This window comes from Gavialis gangeticus, unplaced genomic scaffold, assembly GCF_001723915.1.
Source record: "Gavialis gangeticus isolate Ggan-Ray unplaced genomic scaffold, GavGan_comp1, whole genome shotgun sequence".
NCBI classification, from domain to species: Eukaryota; Metazoa; Chordata; order Crocodylia; family Gavialidae; genus Gavialis; species Gavialis gangeticus.
This window is the reverse complement of record NW_017728998.1, coordinates 45,274,850-45,292,911: the sequence shown is the minus strand read 5'-3', so window position 1 is coordinate 45,292,911 and position 18,062 is coordinate 45,274,850. Positions and strand designations below refer to the sequence as shown.

At 49.2% G+C, this 18,062-nt stretch overlaps 1 protein-coding gene across 2 annotated transcripts in view; it reads left to right on the top strand.

Annotated features, from left to right (window-relative positions):
- HYDIN (HYDIN, axonemal central pair apparatus protein) overlaps positions 1-18,062 on the top strand; it is a 533,466-nt gene that overhangs the window by 464,824 nt on the left and 50,580 nt on the right. For both annotated transcript variants that reach the window (XM_019505831.1, XM_019505830.1), the window contains exons 47-58: positions 354-550; positions 962-1,144; positions 4,408-4,527; positions 7,261-7,420; positions 7,527-7,699; positions 8,968-9,166; positions 10,638-10,737; positions 11,350-11,449; positions 12,064-12,232; positions 13,576-13,814; positions 14,509-14,629; positions 15,291-15,495. In XM_019505831.1, the coding sequence (XP_019361376.1) occupies positions 354-550; positions 962-1,144; positions 4,408-4,527; positions 7,261-7,420; positions 7,527-7,699; positions 8,968-9,166; positions 10,638-10,737; positions 11,350-11,449; positions 12,064-12,232; positions 13,576-13,814; positions 14,509-14,629; positions 15,291-15,495 (1,966 nt within the window). The remainder of the gene's footprint in view (positions 1-353; positions 551-961; positions 1,145-4,407; positions 4,528-7,260; positions 7,421-7,526; positions 7,700-8,967; positions 9,167-10,637; positions 10,738-11,349; positions 11,450-12,063; positions 12,233-13,575; positions 13,815-14,508; positions 14,630-15,290; positions 15,496-18,062) is intronic.

The window sequence follows — 18,062 nt, the reverse complement described above, 5'->3', positions numbered from 1 at the left end:
AAAATTAAAAAAAACAAAAACAAAAACCCACCAAGCAATAAAGGCTTTAACCTAAGTGGCACGGAGAAGCCATTATTCTGATGTGGAATGGGCACTCGTTACTTGTTATCTGTTTCACTGGCTACTAAGGGCAAGGCCTTATCTCAGGGATGACCCTGTGCAGCAACTCCTACTGTTTAATCATGACTGTGGGCTAGTGAGGGTTCTGAATCTGCTCTAGGCTTTCCTTATCCATCAGTGCTGTTATGCTTGGCCATGTACTATGAGGGCTCAGTAATGTATTATGCTGCTTGTGTTTTGGAGTCCCCTGAGTCACTTCTTACTGTCACTTCCTCCATTGAACTGGGCTACAGGAGGAACAGGCCACTCCAACCAAAGGCCGACAGAAGAAGGACAAAGCAGAGCCCAGTCGTGAGGCTCAAAAGGATAAGCGCAGCACAGGTCGCAGCAGGAAGGGCCTTCCAGGAACAGCCCCCGGACCACTGACACCTCTGACTGACCTAAACCAAAGCACCATGAGTGGGGGACAGTCCCAGGAAAAGTTCCTCAGGTGAGCTACCAAGTGATACAGCCTAGTGTGCTCCAGCACAGGGATATAGAGAGGGTCTCATACCCAAAGCAAACACGTTGAGTTGCACCCAAAAGCAAACAGTGAGCAATTGTTTTAGAACTGGTGTGATATATTCCTTGCGGCTAATACCACTGAGGAAGGGAGCAGCTGTGCTTTCCAGTGGTCATTTCTTGGTCGGCTTCAAGGGAGTACATCACATAGCAGGAATCTGCTACACAGATATTGCATGGTCTTCAGGTGCTTGAGTGGGGATGTCCTTCTCAAGTGTCAGGCCTTGGTCCCTAAGCGTAGCTGGCTGTGATACCTGTTGTGTTAGGTTTCATGAGTTACCCTGTCTTTCTTGGTGTCTTAACCCTATGAAATGTCAGAAGCTTCTTCTGTAACCACCAGGTTGAGCAGCTTCCGCTGGGTAGTACCTGCTCATGGAGAAGTGACCCTGAAGATACATTTTTCCTCCATTGTCCCAGGGCAATTTGATCAGACCTTGAACTTTGAGATCTTGGGCACATGCCGTCAGTATCAGATTTACCTCAGGGGTATATGCACTTATCCTACCATCAGCCAGGACCCCAGGTAAGTACCTACATGCTCACAGTAAAATTTCTATGATGGTTTCCTTAACAGATTCTCTGGAAGATAAAATGAAATCTGGACTGCTAAACTAGACAGCACATTACAGCTTCCCCCCACACACATCACACTTGCTCTGAGCCCTTCTAGACACAGACCCATGTACCAACATGTATTGCATATACAACCCTTGGACAGAACTCTAAGGGCATTTAGGGGGGTTAAATTACTGCAGTTCACATATCAGTCAGCAGACAAAAAAACAAAAGGATAAAAAGTAATGTACCAGGAATAGTTAAATGGAAGCTCTGCCTTCATCCTAAATCATGTCCCTGCTCCTGGGTGCTAACCTACTAGAACATCAGATTGGCACCTAATCTGTTCCTGCTTCCCAGGGCCCTGCAGTGGGTCCCTGCTGCCACCAGGCGGAGCTCCCAGCTCCCCCTGGTGGCAGCCTCTTGAAAAGGCAGCCCCCTTGCTGCTTTCTGGCCAGCCACTTCCCTGCTGCCCACCCACCATGTATTGTCCCAGGGCTGCCACCGCGTACCTACCGCATCAACCTTGTCTGCCTAGCCAGACCCCAGCAGGGACGCCAATGACAGGCACCAGGATGCCACTGCCAGGGCTACCCTCACCCTCCTGGGCCTCCAGCTGCACCACCTCTGGGCCTTCCAGGCCAGCCAGAACTGATGACGGCACATCGTCCACCACACCTGAGATAATGAGCAGTGGCTGGAGGCATTCAGGATGACCCAGGCCACTTGGAGCGGGAGGACACCCAAGCTTCCCCTCCCCACAGACCCCAGCTGGCCCTTGCCCTGCTCAAACTGTCTACGCCCGCCACCCTGCGGTACATCAGCCACCTGTTTAGTGTGGACAAATCCACCACTGAGAAGGCCGCCCTGGAGGTAGACCCCACCTACTGGGGCCAGAGGAGTGCAGGCGGGGAGACCAGGTCAGGGGCTTGGGCACGTTGCCCGTGCTGCTGTAGATAGCACGGCTGCAGCCTGGGTCCTGGGGCATAAGGATGTCCATCAGTTGCTGCATAAATGGCATGGACTTGCGGACACTCCCCGACCAACAATTGTGGTCAGTGATGGCAACCCACTGTGCCCGCAAGGCCTTGATCTTTAAGTGGCATGACTGCGCCAACCAGTTGTGTGCATGCTTCCACATCCGGCCTGATGGCCCCTCATAGACGTGGACATTGGAGTGCCCACCCAGCTCGAACTGGCACTGCACCTCTGCCTCATCCCACAGCGCCATGAGGTTGCCAGTCTCCTCCTATGACCAGTTGGGGTCCCGGGTGGCAGACATGAGTATGGGCAGCAGCAATGATGAGGCCATTATGGGTCAGTCCCACTCCAGCTCTCTGGGCCTCCGCACAGCTGTCCTTGTGCTTTGGGGCCTGGCCAGCTGCCTGCAGTGCCCAGCGCAGGGGCCTAACATGGGAGTGACAATCATGCAGCTAAGGCAATGCCCTGCAGCACCTGCAGGCTTGGAGCAGGCTGCTGGGGGTGGGCTGCAGGTAGGTGGAGTTGGCCCCAGCAGCCAGAAGCTGCCTGCAGCTGGGCCTGAGGGCTGGCAGGCCTGGCTAGAGCCTGAAGCAACTTGCAGGCCTGGACAGCATGGGCCTGGCAGGCATGCGGCACTGTAATGCCAGGCAGCAGCACCGGGGTGCAGGCAGGCTGGGACAGCTGGCCTACAGCTTGCCCAGAGGGACATAAGGGCCTGGAATGGCCTCAGGCTCCCTGCTGGTGTGCCCTAGCGCTCAAAATGCCTGTAGGCTTTTAAAGGCCTAAGGCAGAAACTGCCATAGAGGTAGCCCAGCCCTTGGGCAGGACAGGTTCCCAGCCTAGAGCCCTGGGGCTAGGCTGAGGCCGGCCCCCTAGTGGCAAGGCTGACCTGGAAGCAAATTTGCTCCCAGGTCATGTCTACAGGTGCGTTACCGTGCAGTAACTAATCATGCATAAATTAGTGGTTTTACTGTGCAGTAAGGATGCACACATATAGATGTATGCACTTACTGCATAGTAAACTGCTACTGTGCAATTAAGCATCTCATCTAGACACACCCAGTGGGTGGATTTACATAGGGTGAAAGGAATCTGAGTGTGACTGAGGTGTATCCAACAAGGTTAAAAATTGTAGCTTTGGTGAGCTAATTGTAGCCAATCTCCATTACTGAGTCGAAGCCTTGGATAATCTGAAGTCAGGAAAACCCATTTAACTACTTACATGGTCCCAGGATCTGAGCTTCAAAATGAGGCAGGGCAGTGCTGTTACTCCTTTGTAGAGGTTGGGAGCTGAGGCACGAGATAAAATGACCTGCCCTAGGGCACACTGCCAGTCTGTAGCAGAGCAGGAGGTTGAACTCATAGCACTCAAGTCCAAAGCTGGTGTCTGCCCCCTTCCTTTCCTTTCTAGCTTCTCCTTATGTTGCATAGTTTAGCCTTGTATTGATCAGATTCAGGAGCCACCATAGTTTAACCAGTTTAGATGGGCATAAAGAGGTCTGGCCTACACCATTTAATGCATCATATCTGACTAATGCATTTTCAAATCATATGCTGAATAATAAATGCACAGGCTGGAGAGCAGAGAACAGACATGAGAGTATTACTGTGTGGAAAAAGATGGACCTTGCATGGAAGACTGAGTGGTCCTTTTTTACAGGACAGATGTGCTCCATGGCCATATGCTCCAGGACAATGCCAGTTCATAAACATTTTGGGGAGAGGGATGTGTATTAAGAGAGGTGAAATGTCTCTCAGTGAGACAGAGGGCAAATAGAGTGGAGGAAGGCAGTAGGTATCATCCTCTGTGAAGAGCATTGCTTTGATTGAACTTTTCACAGATTGCTGACTCTTACAAGGACCGCTGGGCAGACAAGGCAATTCCATCTTGTGGAGTGGTTTGATATGTAAAATTATCTATGAAAGGCCCTAGAGCCAGCCATCCTGGGTGCCCTGGCAGCCTGGGCTGCTGAGGAGCTGCTGGAGCTCCCAGGGCTTTCAGACCCTTGCCTCCCTAACAGCTGGATTGCTGAGGAGCCAAGTAGCAAAAGCTGGGCCGGTTCTTTTGGGCCTTGTCCACCTTCTGGCAGAACTTCCTCACAGTTGATCCATCTCTATGCAACAGTTTAATTCTGATAATTCAGCAAATTTCAATAAAAAGAAAATATTCTCTCAGAGTTGTTCAAAGGAGCTCTAGTTCCAGGCTTGTTGGACTCCACAGCTCCTCACTCATCTACTTTTCTCTTCCAGGGTGGTATTTCCCCACCGGAAGAAGTGTGTGAAACCTGATGACATCATCTTCAAACAGTATGTCACGAGCACAGGGGTATTCCATTTTGGCCCACTGCTCTGCGGAAAGTCAAGAGACCGGTATGTGTTTCTCTCTGACAGGCAGACAGCAACGATGTTAGTCTCCCAGCATGGAGCGTGTCCAGTGTGTGATGACAATAACATATAAACTATCAGGGATGCTGCCTATGAACACAGAGGCAAGCAGGTTTCAGAGAGATAAAAGGAATAGGGACAGCAAGAAGGAGGAGAAGGATGACAGAAATGAGCTCACGTAGATACGGTACTCACTTAGGCATACAGATTAGGGCTGTGTAAAGCTTTGGTAGCCGATTTGATTTACTGGAGGTTCGGCCCGATTTGACGACCAAATCTCCAAATCCAACTCAGATTGGGAGACCCATTAAAAACTCCGAATCAAATTGGATGCCTGCAAATCAATTTGGAGAGATTCAGCACCAATTTGGAGATTTGGGCTTAGACTAAACAAGCAGCAGTCGTTGAGAATGCTGGACACAGCTGCCTTCGGCTGGTAAGCCTGTTGTGGTTGCGAGGGGAACAAACACCCCCACAGTGAGGGAGGGATTGAGGCTGGGGCAGGGACAAGCTGCCCAGCTGGGGCAGTGGGGGCGCTGGACTCAGGGAGGGGATGCTCCTGCCACTGCGCGCCACCAGTCTAGGAGGGCATGGGAGCAAGCATGTGCCCCTGGATCTGCACAGGGCAGGCTGGGCTGGGCAGCACTGGGTGGGGAGGCTAGCCCCAGCCACCGACTGCCAGGCTGTGCTCTGCGGGGAGGGTGCAGCCAGGGCTGTGCTCCTGGTGGCTAGCCCCAGCCGCAGCCCAGAGCACAGCCCTGGCTCCGCCCACCCTGCAGAGCACAGTGGAGTGGGGCCCATGGGAGGGCTGCACCCACCCTAAAATTCCTCATGGTACTTGCCACCGGCCTCTCCCCAGTCCAGGTGCATGCCCCTGCCCCCATGCCCTGCTGCTGCTCGCCCAACCAGGGCGTGACGGGGTGAAGCTGTGGCTTGTCCGGGAGGGGTGAGGAAGCTGGGCAAGCAGTGGGAGGGTATAGCCCCCACTCCCAGCACCTTCCACTGCCTGTCCAGAGTGCAGCCCAGCCCAGCCTGCCCCGTGCAAATCCAGGGGCACATGCCCGCTCCCGTGCCCTCCTGGACCAGCAGCATGCAGCAGCATGCAGTGGTGGGAGGCCCCTCCCAAGTCCTGCACCTCCCCACCCTGGCTGGCCACTTGTCCAAGCCCCAGCCCTAATCCCTCCCTCGCTGTGGGGGCATTGATCTGCGCCCCACCCATGCCCCTTCCCTCCCCCCTCCGCCCACCACAACAGGCTTACCAGCTGGAGGCAGCTGCGTCCAGCATCCTCAAGGACTTCTGCCTGTTTGTTCTATGGCTGAATCTCCAAATCGGCACCGAATCTTCAGATCTGAATCGGCTGAATCGAATCGGGACAGTGAACTATCCCTCCGAATGGGCCAAATCTGAATCCGAATCGGATACTTGCCACTTTGCACAGGCCTAATACAGATATTTTTCTGGGATTAAGGAAAAGTGGTATTCAGTATGCCAACCCTTATCAGTTCCTGCTTGGGCAAATCATCTGTAGACTCCATTGAGACTCTGTGGGGAATAGTGGTGTCCAGAGGATAGAGCCATAAGCTGAAACACAGAAGATCTGGGTTCTGCTTTCAGCTTTGCCACTGGTCTGCTTGACAAGTTACTTCACTTCCCTGAGCCTCAGTTTTTTCTCTGTATAAAATGAATGAGATCGAAGATGCTGACCCATGTTTTAAAGCACTTTGAGTTCCAATGAAAAGAACTAGAGACAATTGAGGCATTGTCACAATGGTTTATAATATATATTAAATTACTGATAAATATTGGTAAGATCTTCAGGATTTGGCCACAGTATGTATGTAGGCTTTTAAAAAATGGTTGGCAAAAGAATAAACTGTGGGTTTTAAGTGGTGAGGGAGGGGTGGTAGCATCTAGGGAGAGGTTCTGTTACTTTTTGATAGCTGAAAAAGGCCTAAAAGCTGTCTGTTCATTGCTGCTGCTGCAACATTTTTGGTTTAATATCAGCTTTTTCAAATGTTAGAAATGAAGTTATTTTCCTTTTGGAATTCTATGGATGATTGGAGAACTGTGGTTTTTTAACATCATGAAACAATGGAATCTGAGTAGGAAAGAAGGGTTTTTTTAGCCAAACTGTATAACACTTCATTTTTCATTTGTTCCTTTAACCTTTTAACTGCAAAGTCTGTTTTTCATTTTGGAGAAAGTCTGTCTTAGTCAAAGATTCAGACTCCCCTCAACCGTTTCAGTTTCCATGTGAAACCACACCTGAGATGTCCAGCAAAGACAGAGAACACAAGAGAATTTCTTGATGCTTCAAAGATGAAAACCAGACACAAAAACAACCTCTTGGAAAAGCCCATCAGGCTGTGTTTCTCATAAAGAAAAAAAAGGAAAAGAGTCCAAGCCCAACTTACTTTTTTTCATTTCAGGTCATCTTTAAAATGACACATCCTTTTCTTCTTTGAGGGGCCTCTGCATATTCCCACTTCTGGGATCCAGTGTCTTCTCAGTGGCCCAGACATCTTAATCCAAGAAGTGGGAATATGCAGAGGCTACTCAGTGACATGTAAGAAACTCTTATTGTTATAATGCTTCTTATATTGATGGTGATCATGATGGGGCTGTCTAAGGCTGTCCTGCTGTTCACAAACGTGAGAGAATGAAGGTGAAGCATTTTCTTTGCTTCCTTTACAGCCTGTTCCCTGTTCTGTTTGCAGGTACAAGGCTCTCCGATATCCCAGTAACTTTGAGAAAATAACCATCCTCAACATATCCCCTTTGGAAGCAGAGGTTCACTTCTGCTTCCAGCATGATTTCAAGGCAAACACGTACCTCTTGGACCCACCCACCATGACACTGAAACCCAATGAAAAGCAGGTAGGTGACAACCAGGTACCACTCTCAGATTGATCCCTATTCAGGAGTCATTTTTCTCTCCAAATAAATGCTCTGCTTTGTGCTTCTCTTTGTGGTGCTGTGCCAGGAGCTGAGCATATGGGCATACCCTACTTCTGCTGGCATATTCGAAGACAGCATTGTCTGCTGCATTAAAGAGAATCCAGAGCCAGTGGTTTTCAGTATCTGCTGCCAAGGAGTGCGTCCAGAATTGGAGCTTGACCGCAAGCAGCTGCATTTTGAAAAGCTACTCCTGCACAGGTTGGGATCCCCAAGGGCTGCCCAGCCTCCAGCTAAACCAGACCTTGCCAGCTGGGCCAGTTCTTACTTCGCTGTTTCTCATTTGATTCAAGGGCTTACAATTTGTGTCCACTTTCTCTCATCCTCTCTGGGGCTGTTCAGGATGAGGGCTGAGGTGATCACTCCAGTAGCTCTTCATAACACCCCAACATCCATTACTCACTGCCCAGCAATGAGAGCCTAGCATGAGCAATGCGGACCTCCAACTTCACTGACTTCTTTGGGCTGGATGCCAAGCAGCTGGTGTTATTGCAACTTCCAGCCAGTCTGTGCTCTGGCTGCTCCAGTGTGCTCCATGAAGAAGCTCTCAAGGCTTTGCTAGTGGGTGCTGTTTCTTCCAGTGGTCAGTGTGTTCTAGCCCTTTGCTTTCCAATGAGATTTCAGATCTCCTGCCAGAATGTCATCCTTTAACATCCCCCCTCCCACAAGGCCCACATCCTAGGAGCAGCCTCTCTCCAGTGACAGGCTTCATCTATGCTTGTCCAGATTTCCATAGAACAGTACTCAGTCGCACCCTGCACCTCCCCCCCCCCACAGGCCGCTCTGAGGTTGCGTCTAGGTTCACAGCATGTAAAAGAGAAGAGGGTGAGAATCTAGGCCTACTTTCCTTTCTCCTTTGCACCTGTTTTGAGTGTCTACCAGGGGCAGCACTGCCGTCATGCTCACAAGTCACTATTGGAGCATCTGGCCTTATTGCACGCAGCTTTGCATGCAACGTCTCCTCAGGCCATTGTGTTATTATATTTATACAAGTCCTTTTAAGCATCAGACTCCAAATTGCACTTGCAAAGGTGGTTCAATGTCACAGTGACATGATGTAGAGTAACAATAACATATGGAAAAGGAACCACTCACTCACACCTCATGTCCACATGCTCACACCTCCCACATCTCCCTAGTGAAACCTGGTCCTCCCCATCACTGATAACTGAAATCCTGAAGGAAACCTGTGATACACTTGCTCTTAACCAGTGGTCTAAATCAGAAACCCCAAGCCCTGCTGCTTTTTAGAATATATTTGAGCCCAGTTTTTCTCCTGCCCAGGCAGGGGGTCAGACTTGAAGATCTACAAGGTCCCTTCTGACCCTACTTCTATGATTCTGTGATCTCTATACCTCCTTTCCTGTATAGGACTGGAGAGCTGGCAAGGAGCAGGGAAAGGTGATGGAACCAGAAATAACTTTAAACAATTTTTTCAGCCAGTTCTGAGCATCCTTCTGTCTCCACAGGAAAGACAGCAAGGCACTTTTTCTGAAGAACAGCACCCCTCTACCTGTAGCCTGGCGAATCAGTGGCCTGGAGAACCTGGGGGATGATTTCTCTGTGCCACAAGATCAGGGCATCATTGATCCCCACTTGGAGTTTGCCCTGCAGCTGAATTTTAGGGCCACAAAAGCTCTTAACATTAAGAAGACCATCCGACTGGAGGTGAGGCAAACCCATCCCCTCTCAGTAACATCAAAGCTGTCTTTCAACTCTTGATAGGCATCAATATATTGGTGCTGAGCTTGGTACTTGAGGGTTACTACACATGGCAAGTGGAGTGGGTGGGTAAAGTAGTAACAAAATATTTTGAATGACACAGCTTGCTGTCTGCAGCATCACTGTGGAATCACACTACTCCATCACTGGCTTGGAGTGTTGCCTTTCACATAAGGCCACATTTTATTAATATTCTGGCAACCAGTAAGGTATTCTTATTGTATCTGAAGCACTTGTGGATTAGATAGAGAAGGGAAGCTGGACACAGCAGCAATTGGACGTGGACTTTCTTACCCCTCCATCCAATGCATCTGTTTGAATAAAAAATAATCCAGCGTACCTCTCAGCATCTGAGTCTCACAAAAACACTGCATGTTAGCCCTGCCAACCCAGAACCTGGACTCAGAGTTAATCTCGGTCCCTAGGACACCCAAGATCCCACCCAAAATCAAGATATCCCTGTCTCCACCAGTTGGCTAGGGCTATTGTCCAGGTCATAGAGGGCACATCTACACAAGACACAACATAGCTTGTCACTACAGTGACACAGCATCAGTGGGCACATACTGTGATGCCAATGGCGCACTGCACAGTACCAACAAGCTGCAGAGTAGGATTGGAAGCTACCTGTGCACTGCTGGGACTGCTCAGTAATGGTTACTGCACAGTCATTTGGTATTTGCTAGAGCAAGTACCAAATGACTGCACAATAACACCTGCATAGTGGAGCGCACATGTAGACACACCCAAAGTCATGTAAGAACAGACACAAATCTTCAAGGCAGGTTGGCTTGTTCATAGGGCTTATTTAGGTGCTGCCATCTCTGACAAGACATGCCCCATCTGGTCCCAGCCAATCCCACCTGAGATAACATGACATATATTAGAATTCCCCAGTGGCCCCTGGCCCATCCCAATCTAAGCGCAGCAACATAGCACTTAAACAGCAGCAAATTGCTGAAAAGCTGACATTCCAGGAGTTCCTTCCCAATCACCACATGCTGCAAGGCTACGTTTCAGAAATGCTATTTGGCAAACTAAGCTGAGGTTTATTAGTGCCATTCACCACTCCACAGCTCTTTATAATACTGGTGATATTGTTCTTACTCCAGTCAGCATAACTGACAATGGGTTTTTCCATGCAAGAAGGATGGAGAATTACCTAATAGCTCTGCACATGTAGACACAAGACATTTACTGCAGAGCTAATTAGTCGACTCCACAGTAAATGTCCCATCTAGATGCACCCATAGAGAAGTAAAATCCTATTGTATCATCCCATGAGATGAGCTGGATAGATAAATTCTTGAAGCTGAATGGCTGAAGGCACTAGGGATGGAGTCAGAGAGGTATGGCTGGCAGTGGCAAAACCTTGTGTGATGTCAGAAGGATGCTCTAAGTGCTGGCTGGTTTTCAGGTTTCAGATGCAGAAAACATCCTAGGAATTGTTCAGATTGAAAACATCCAAGTCCATGCTGAAGCCTATGATGTTGCCCTGGACATCAGTTTCCCCAAAGGTCAGTCTTTCCCCCACAAGCTGAATCTAATCTGGGGCATGTTGTTAAGAATAATTGAAGTTTTCATCAATAAGCAGGTAGGCCAGGTGGGTGAGTGGTTGAGACAGAACTCAGTAGGAAAGGAGTATGCAATTATAGACCATTATAATGTATACTCAGAGCATGACCAAGGTTTCACAGGCAGCCTTCATTCTGGCATCTCCTAACTTCTAAGTGCTTGACTTCATTGAGTGCTTTGATATCCAATATAGCTTTAGATAACTTAGTTTATTTACCTACATGTGGTCCTTAAAAAAAAATGAGAGCATGCTAATAGTATTAAGCACCCTAACTTGCTAATGATCTAACAAAGTGACTAGAAAATGTTGAGAGATCAGCACTGTGCAGATAATGGAGAGAGACACAGACTTGTAAACGAGGAAGTAAAAACTGAACTCCCTAGGAAGGAGCAAGGACATAAAGCCTCCAGGACAACTCTTGAGAATGGAGACTGTCTATGAAGGACCATTCTGGAGCTTCAATTGCTGATCTTGTAGTTAGGATATGTTTGGTTTTAATTCAGACTCTGAATCTCCACTTCCTCTCTCCTGCCACTTGTGGTTATTTCTATAGGGACAGATGGTGGTTTGGATTTTGGGGTCATGAGAGTCCTCGATGAAGGTAGGCAACAGCTGTCCCTGAAGAACAAAGGAAAATATGAGATTGGGTACAGGTAAGCTACTGGTCATTTTGGTTGCGAGGGTGTGTTTCCTGCCCCTGCTCCCAAGCCCTTGTTTCCATCTGTATTCTCATGGATAGAATCTCTTCCTGGAATAGCTAGAGAACACAGAAGGTAAGCAACACAGATCAGAGATCTTCACTCAAATATCTGATGCAAAATCCTGCTATACACCAACAACTCTGCACTGTACAGCAGGATAGTAGTAGTAGAGACACAACAATGCATAAACCAGTCCCCTGTAACTATCATTTATTTTTGGATTACACAATTTTTTTTTTAAAGCACCTCCATTTTGCAAAACATTGTCAATTCCTGTTCCCAGCAGCTCTGAAAATTTACAAATGTGGGTTACACTTACAAACATCTGGCTGGAAAAAAATCAGGACCTTTTGAAAATTTGGCTCCAGAAGCCAATCAACCTAATTGTTTTAAGTCTAGTCTAGAATTTCTTGAGCAAGGTTGAATGGTACCTTAATGACCCTTTTCACAGTCCAAATGGGTCTGATGCTTAGATGTTAATTTTGGTTCCTGGCAATGTTGCTGCTTCTGGTTCTGTAACTGAACAGGTCAGCTCACAGCATCTTTGTTTTGTCTCCACCTTTCAGTTTCATACTACAATCCAGTGAAGCCAACCTAACAAATTTGAAGTCTCTCTTCACTATCCAGCCCCAAAAAGGGACGCTTGCTGCTGTTGACCGTCCCACTCAGGTCCAGCTCACCTTTCACTCCAGGAAGGAAGTAAAGATTGAGGACAAGCCAATCTTGCACTGCCAGGTAAGAGGTCTGAAGAGAAATGACACGAGCTGAGCCCTGGTGGCTAAAAGATTGTGCCTTATGCTGCTGGGATGATACCTGTGGTCTGTACAGTGCTAGTTATACAAAGGTGTAGACAGACAGCTTAGCTCGGGGATTCAAGGTTACCATCCATGTATTTTTACAAGCCCCTCTGTATTCCTGATGCTTCGTGAGTAGAGGCAAACAGACAGTTCTAGCTTTGGAGTAGATCAGTTTAAAGAGCCAACACTACCCTCTCCTAAATTACATAGACTGGGTTGAGGAGCTTGACCTTGCAGTGGCTTATAGCTGCTCCAGTTTTAGTCCTTCCTAGCCAAGTATTCTCTATAGAAAGAAAAATGTAGGAGTGGACTGGCTGTAGAACAATAGTGTAACTAGGGTGGGATGAGACATGCACCTGCCCTGTGCATTGTCTTAGAGGGGACACCAGAATCACCCTCTCCCTCCCCAGAAACCTTTGCTATGGCAGGCACAGCCCAATGCTGCCCAGCCGTAGAAGCCAGGCAGCCCAGCACTCTGTAATATATGGACCTTCAGGAAGGCTGCTGCAGCTGAGAGGCAGGCTCACCCTGTGGCCTGGACTCCCTGGGGTCTGTCCCTGGTGCCCTGTTCACCCTCCCTCCCTCAGATACCCTACCAGCCACAGAGCTGTGCCTCCCATGGCAAAAATCTGGGGGAGGGGCACCATTCAGCTCAACCCCTCCCCCCATACACTACAGAGCACAGGGCTATCCAGCTTCTATGGCAGGGCAGTGCCTGCTATAGCAAAGATTTCTGGGGCTGGGGGCATTCTGGTGTCCCCTGCTGAGCCTGTTTCTGAGCTGCAGCAGTATGAGTACATGCTGCTGCAGCCACAGGAGCTCCTACCAGAGTGCAGAGAGAGGCAGGGAAGGAAAGACTCTTTGTCTCTTTGCAGTGGTTAGTACTGTGCCCAGGGTGCTGCAGGAGCTTGTTCCATCTCTGCTGTAGAAGATTTCACTTTAAGTAGTTTCTAGCAGGGACACTGGAAGGAATAGCACTGGCCCAGTGAAATTCACAGGGATGTCTGGGTAGGAGAATGGCTTGGAACTGCTGGCTGTAAAAGTGTTCATTCAGTCACTCCACTACAGGAAATGATGTAGGGTAGGAGGAACTTCCCCAAATGCTCCTACTGGGTCAGTCTAACCAATAAATTGTAAGGATGATGAGGTTCTCAAGTCAATATGGAATTTATGGTGAATGCTTAGCAAAGCATTTCATAGCTGCAGCAAGTGTGTGGACTTACAGGACTGAGACAAGGAAGTTTCCTTCAGTCCAGTTGCCAACTGTCCTCCTCTACCTAGGTTATTGAGCCCAATGTCTGTGAAGGGGGAGAGACCATCGCCAGCATTCCCATCCGCGTGTCAGTCAGTTCTTTGTTCAGCAAGTACAGCATCTCCCCTGCCTCATTCATCAATTTTGGCTCCATGATGAATGGCACACGCAAGACCTGCACCTTCGTGCTGGAGAACAAGGGAGCCCTTGACTTTAAATTTGTCATCTTAAAACTAATGAGAGATGTGCCCATCCTGCCAAGAAAAGGGTAAGAGTAAGCACTCTGCATTGGTGGGAGGTAGCATAATCCAATGTGTTGGCTCTGGATTTAGGACCCAGATGCCTTGTTCTGGGGGTGGGGACCCACCCTTGTTCCCAGTGGGAATAGAATGACCCACCTTCAGTCTGACTATGACCTTTCTATACAATAATAGGCAAATTTATTGAGACACAGTGATAACAGAAAAGAAACAATACAAACAATCAAGCAATTCTATAGCTACCAATCCTAGGGCTGTCATCGGAGTCAAGAAATGTTAGGCCAAGCTTCACTCTGAAGGCACTCTCTTAGGTGTCCGATGTCAGCAGCTCGGAGGTGGGATGCTGAAGCCACCCCCTCCCCCCAGTGGGGTGGGTGAGACGGGCTAGTGGTGTGTCCTTTGTCCATGGTGGTCTCAGGGACCCCTCTAGGGGTACAGGGACGGGGACCCCTCAGGGAGGAGGAGGAGGACCCAGGGCCTTTGTTACTCTCAAGGCTCTGTTTTTAAATTCTCCTTCCCTCCTGATGACTCTTCATCCATGGCTATGGCTGATTGGTCTCTCTGTGCAGCATATTCCAAGCCCATCACATGCACACCCTTCCCAAAACAGGAATTTCAGGCCTCACTCTTTGGCCTCGTGGGCTGGTGCCACCTTATTGCCACAGAGCCTGCAGCACGATGTATTTCTGCTTCCTCTTACAGAACATCTCATCTCAAGCACTCCCGTTCCCGTGAGAGTGACACAGCAGGCAAAATCTTTCTTGCTGGTAAACAGAGCAAGCGTACTGAATCTCTGCAGAAGGACATCAACCTTCTTGTGCAGGTTGGTGCATGCACCCCATTGTCACAATCACTCTGCTGAGGCCTTGGTCCATTATGAGTCCTTTTACTCCTTTGCAAGTGACCCTGGTCTGGTGGCTGGACTGGGGAAGCCACTGTTGCCTGACTCTGCCGTGAGCACTGTCTGTCTGTCACCCCAAGCATTCTCTTTGGGTAATTTCTCTCACACTCTCTCAAGCTTTTCCTTATCCTGCATTTTCCTTTTCCATTGTCTTCACTTTCTCTTTTCCACCAAGTTTTTTTTTCTTTTTCTGGTCTGCCCTCCAGCTCCACATTGAAAGACAAAGAATCCCTTCTGTTTTCTTTTCCTTCTATGCTCAAATCTCCCTTCCTCTGGCCGACAGAATTTAGTTACAGCTTTCTCTACAGCTCTTCTTGATTTACCAGCAGTCATGCTTCCAGCACCACCTCTGGTACAAGGGATCTTGAACCCAGTTCTTTACACAACCATTAGGCAAACAGGCCAGCTCTTCAAGCTTCCTCTTCAGAAAGCTGTTAAAGCTGCTGAGAGGTCATTCTGCGGCTAGAAGCTCCAGGGAATGTGGTTAGGTAAACTTTTATGGAGCAAGGAAGTGAACTTATCTCCTGGGACTGTTGAAAGACAGGCAGTCTGAGGGTTGCATTTCCCTGGACTCTCTCCACAGGCTCGTTTGACCTTAGGTATGTTCACAGTATACCCTGGATTTGGATCTATTGCTTCAGGAGGCCAGCAGGTCATCACAGTGGATTGCTTAGCAGAGCCAGTGGGAAAGTGTGAGGAATTCCTGGCAATTGACATCACTGACAAAGACCCTGAAGACAACCCCGGCGGTGTCCCTTACACCCTGATGGCTGAGTCGTGCCTGCCAGGTAGGCACATTCCATGCTGCCCCTTGTAAGTCACAGTGCCCATTCCCCCCTCGCCATGCAGTACAGGGGGAGCAGCAATTCCTCATCCCTGAAGAAAGCCTGATTAAGAGGATTCCTTGGAAACTTTAGCCACATATTACTATACTTCAGCTAACTGACTCTTCAGAACAGTGATAGTCAACATTTTGGCTGCATGGGCTAGGTAAGTGGTGAGGGGTTTTTCCACCAGTTGAATCAGCCCCTATGCCCCAGGATCGGGCCCACTGCCAACCCTCTTGGTTCCCTGCCATCCTGCACTATCCTACTTGGGTCCCTGCTGGCCCTTGCCTCTTCACTCAGTCTCACACCAATCCAGTCTTCCCTACACACTTAATCTAGAGCACAGGCCCATGCTGTCTAGCCCATGAGGCTCCTCACATCTGGAAATTTGCCAGCAGAGGAGTGGCAGTTAGCTGCAACCACATCCCTGCCACCAAATTCTCTGTCCTGTGGGGAGCCCCACAGGCCAGATAACATCCTCCCACAGGCCAGATCTGGCAGCCATCCCTGCTCACTTTGTGCAGGTACCCAAGCCCTAGCCCTCACCCCCTTCCCCAGCCAGCTGTGCCCTGGCTGAGCCCTGCCCCAGGCAGGAGCAGAAGTTCTCAGCCCAGCCCCCTCCACCCAGCCTCCAGCCGCTGCTCAGGAGGAGCCAGGCTAGGCACATGTGGGTGGGATGGCACCACCAATCCAGGACTTTTCCTTCAATTTTCACCGCTGGCCAGGACATCAGGATGGCCTATGAAATCCGGGACTACCCTGGCCAAACTAGGATGTATGGTCACCTTAGTTATATGGGTCAGAAAGGACACTTTCCATGCTTTCCAGAGCTTTGGCTACTGGCAGCTGCTGGAGATATGACAACAACGCCTGGCAATGTGCACCACTGTGTAACTGTTCTGATAGGTACCAAGGGTTCCCTTGTGTGTAACCATATTTTATCATGCTTAACTCTAGTCCTGACTGAGTAGGTCAATTGTTTCCCATTCTCTTTTGTATCAATACACAGCTGTCTTGGTACCTTGCGTATTCCTTAGTACCTTGTATATTCCACACTAAATGTACTTAGTTTTCCAACTGCATAGGTCTCACTATCCAAGCTTCTCCACTGAACTACTTCTAGCTTGGCTCACTTCTTTAAAGCCAGAGCTGGTGCAAAGTCTTGAAGCCCTAAGCAGCTCTGGAGTGCCATGGTGCTGTGCCCCTAGCAAATTTTGTCTGGTTAGTATAGTGCCCTGCTGTCCTGAGCAGACCAAGGTGGTGCAGTGCCTGATGCCCTGGGGATCTCTAGGGTGAGTCAGTACCATATTCCCCAAGGGAGTTCTGGGTATGCTCAGCATTATGCTGTCTGGAGGAGCTTTGGGAAGCTCTCTGCATCTTAAGGTGCACCCTTCCCAGAGCTCCCTGGCACACAGTAGGGATGTGCATCTTGCACTCACCCTTGAGATGCTGCACCCATCCCCCTTTACCACCTCTGCCTTCAGTTTTCTTGTGTTGGAAAGGGTTGGGACCACAAAGTCTTTTTCTCCTATGGGGAAGTTTTGGTCCATGGAGATGGCTAGAGATGGCAGTCTCTGCACTCCCCCAAACACAGGAGTTGTGCTAGTGTTCACCCTCTATCCCACCCACACCTATAGGAGAACACAGCACCTCATGCCCCATGTAATTTGTTGTGTACAGTGTGGTGGACCAGTAGGGGGGTGCTCCTGTGGTATGCCACCCACCTCACTGTGCCTGACCATCTTCCAGGCTCCGAGTGCCTCCCTGGAGGCACCTCACATCCAGCTGCCCCCCTTCTTGGAGCACACCCACAAGCCTGGGGGTAATGCCACCACCACCCAGAGTCTGGGCTGATCTGGGACCTGTGCCCTCTGGGAGACACAGTCCTAGTAGTCCTTGAGGGTACTTGACCCACTGCAAGAACTTGGGTTGCTTCCCTCAGTCTGAAGCACAAATAGTGGTCTCCCTTAGTTAGCCAAACCAAGGGGACCCCAAGGCATAATCTAGACCCTCTCCCAATAAGTCTCCCATGCTAGGTACAAAGGAGAAATTTATTGGTTACAAGGAGTAGGTTTGGAATAGGGTACAGGGTAGAGCAATATCAGAGAAATACCTTTAGTGCAAACAGTGGCATGGTAGCCTTTGATCGTGAATTTGAGTTACTGCAAGCTATATATCTAGGTAGATCTCAGGTAGCTTACTTACAAGTATCATCCAGAAGCAGGTGGAGATTCCGTCTGGAGGCAAGCAATTCATTGGTCATGAGTTTCGAGAGAGTTTCAGATGGTCCAGCTTCTCTGAGAGTTCTCATCATGGCTGCTGCCCATCCTGGGCAGTCCACTTATATAGATAGCCCTTATTACCTCATTTACCTGATCCAATGAAGGCCAGCAACTGTTGGCTGCCAGCCAACCAATTTGAAATGCATCACTGGTTGCTGGGTAGGCTGGCAGGGTCTTTAGCTCCCTCACAGTCAGGTTGGCATTGCTTAGAACAATAGGGAGCTTTAGCCCCCACCCAGGTAAGTG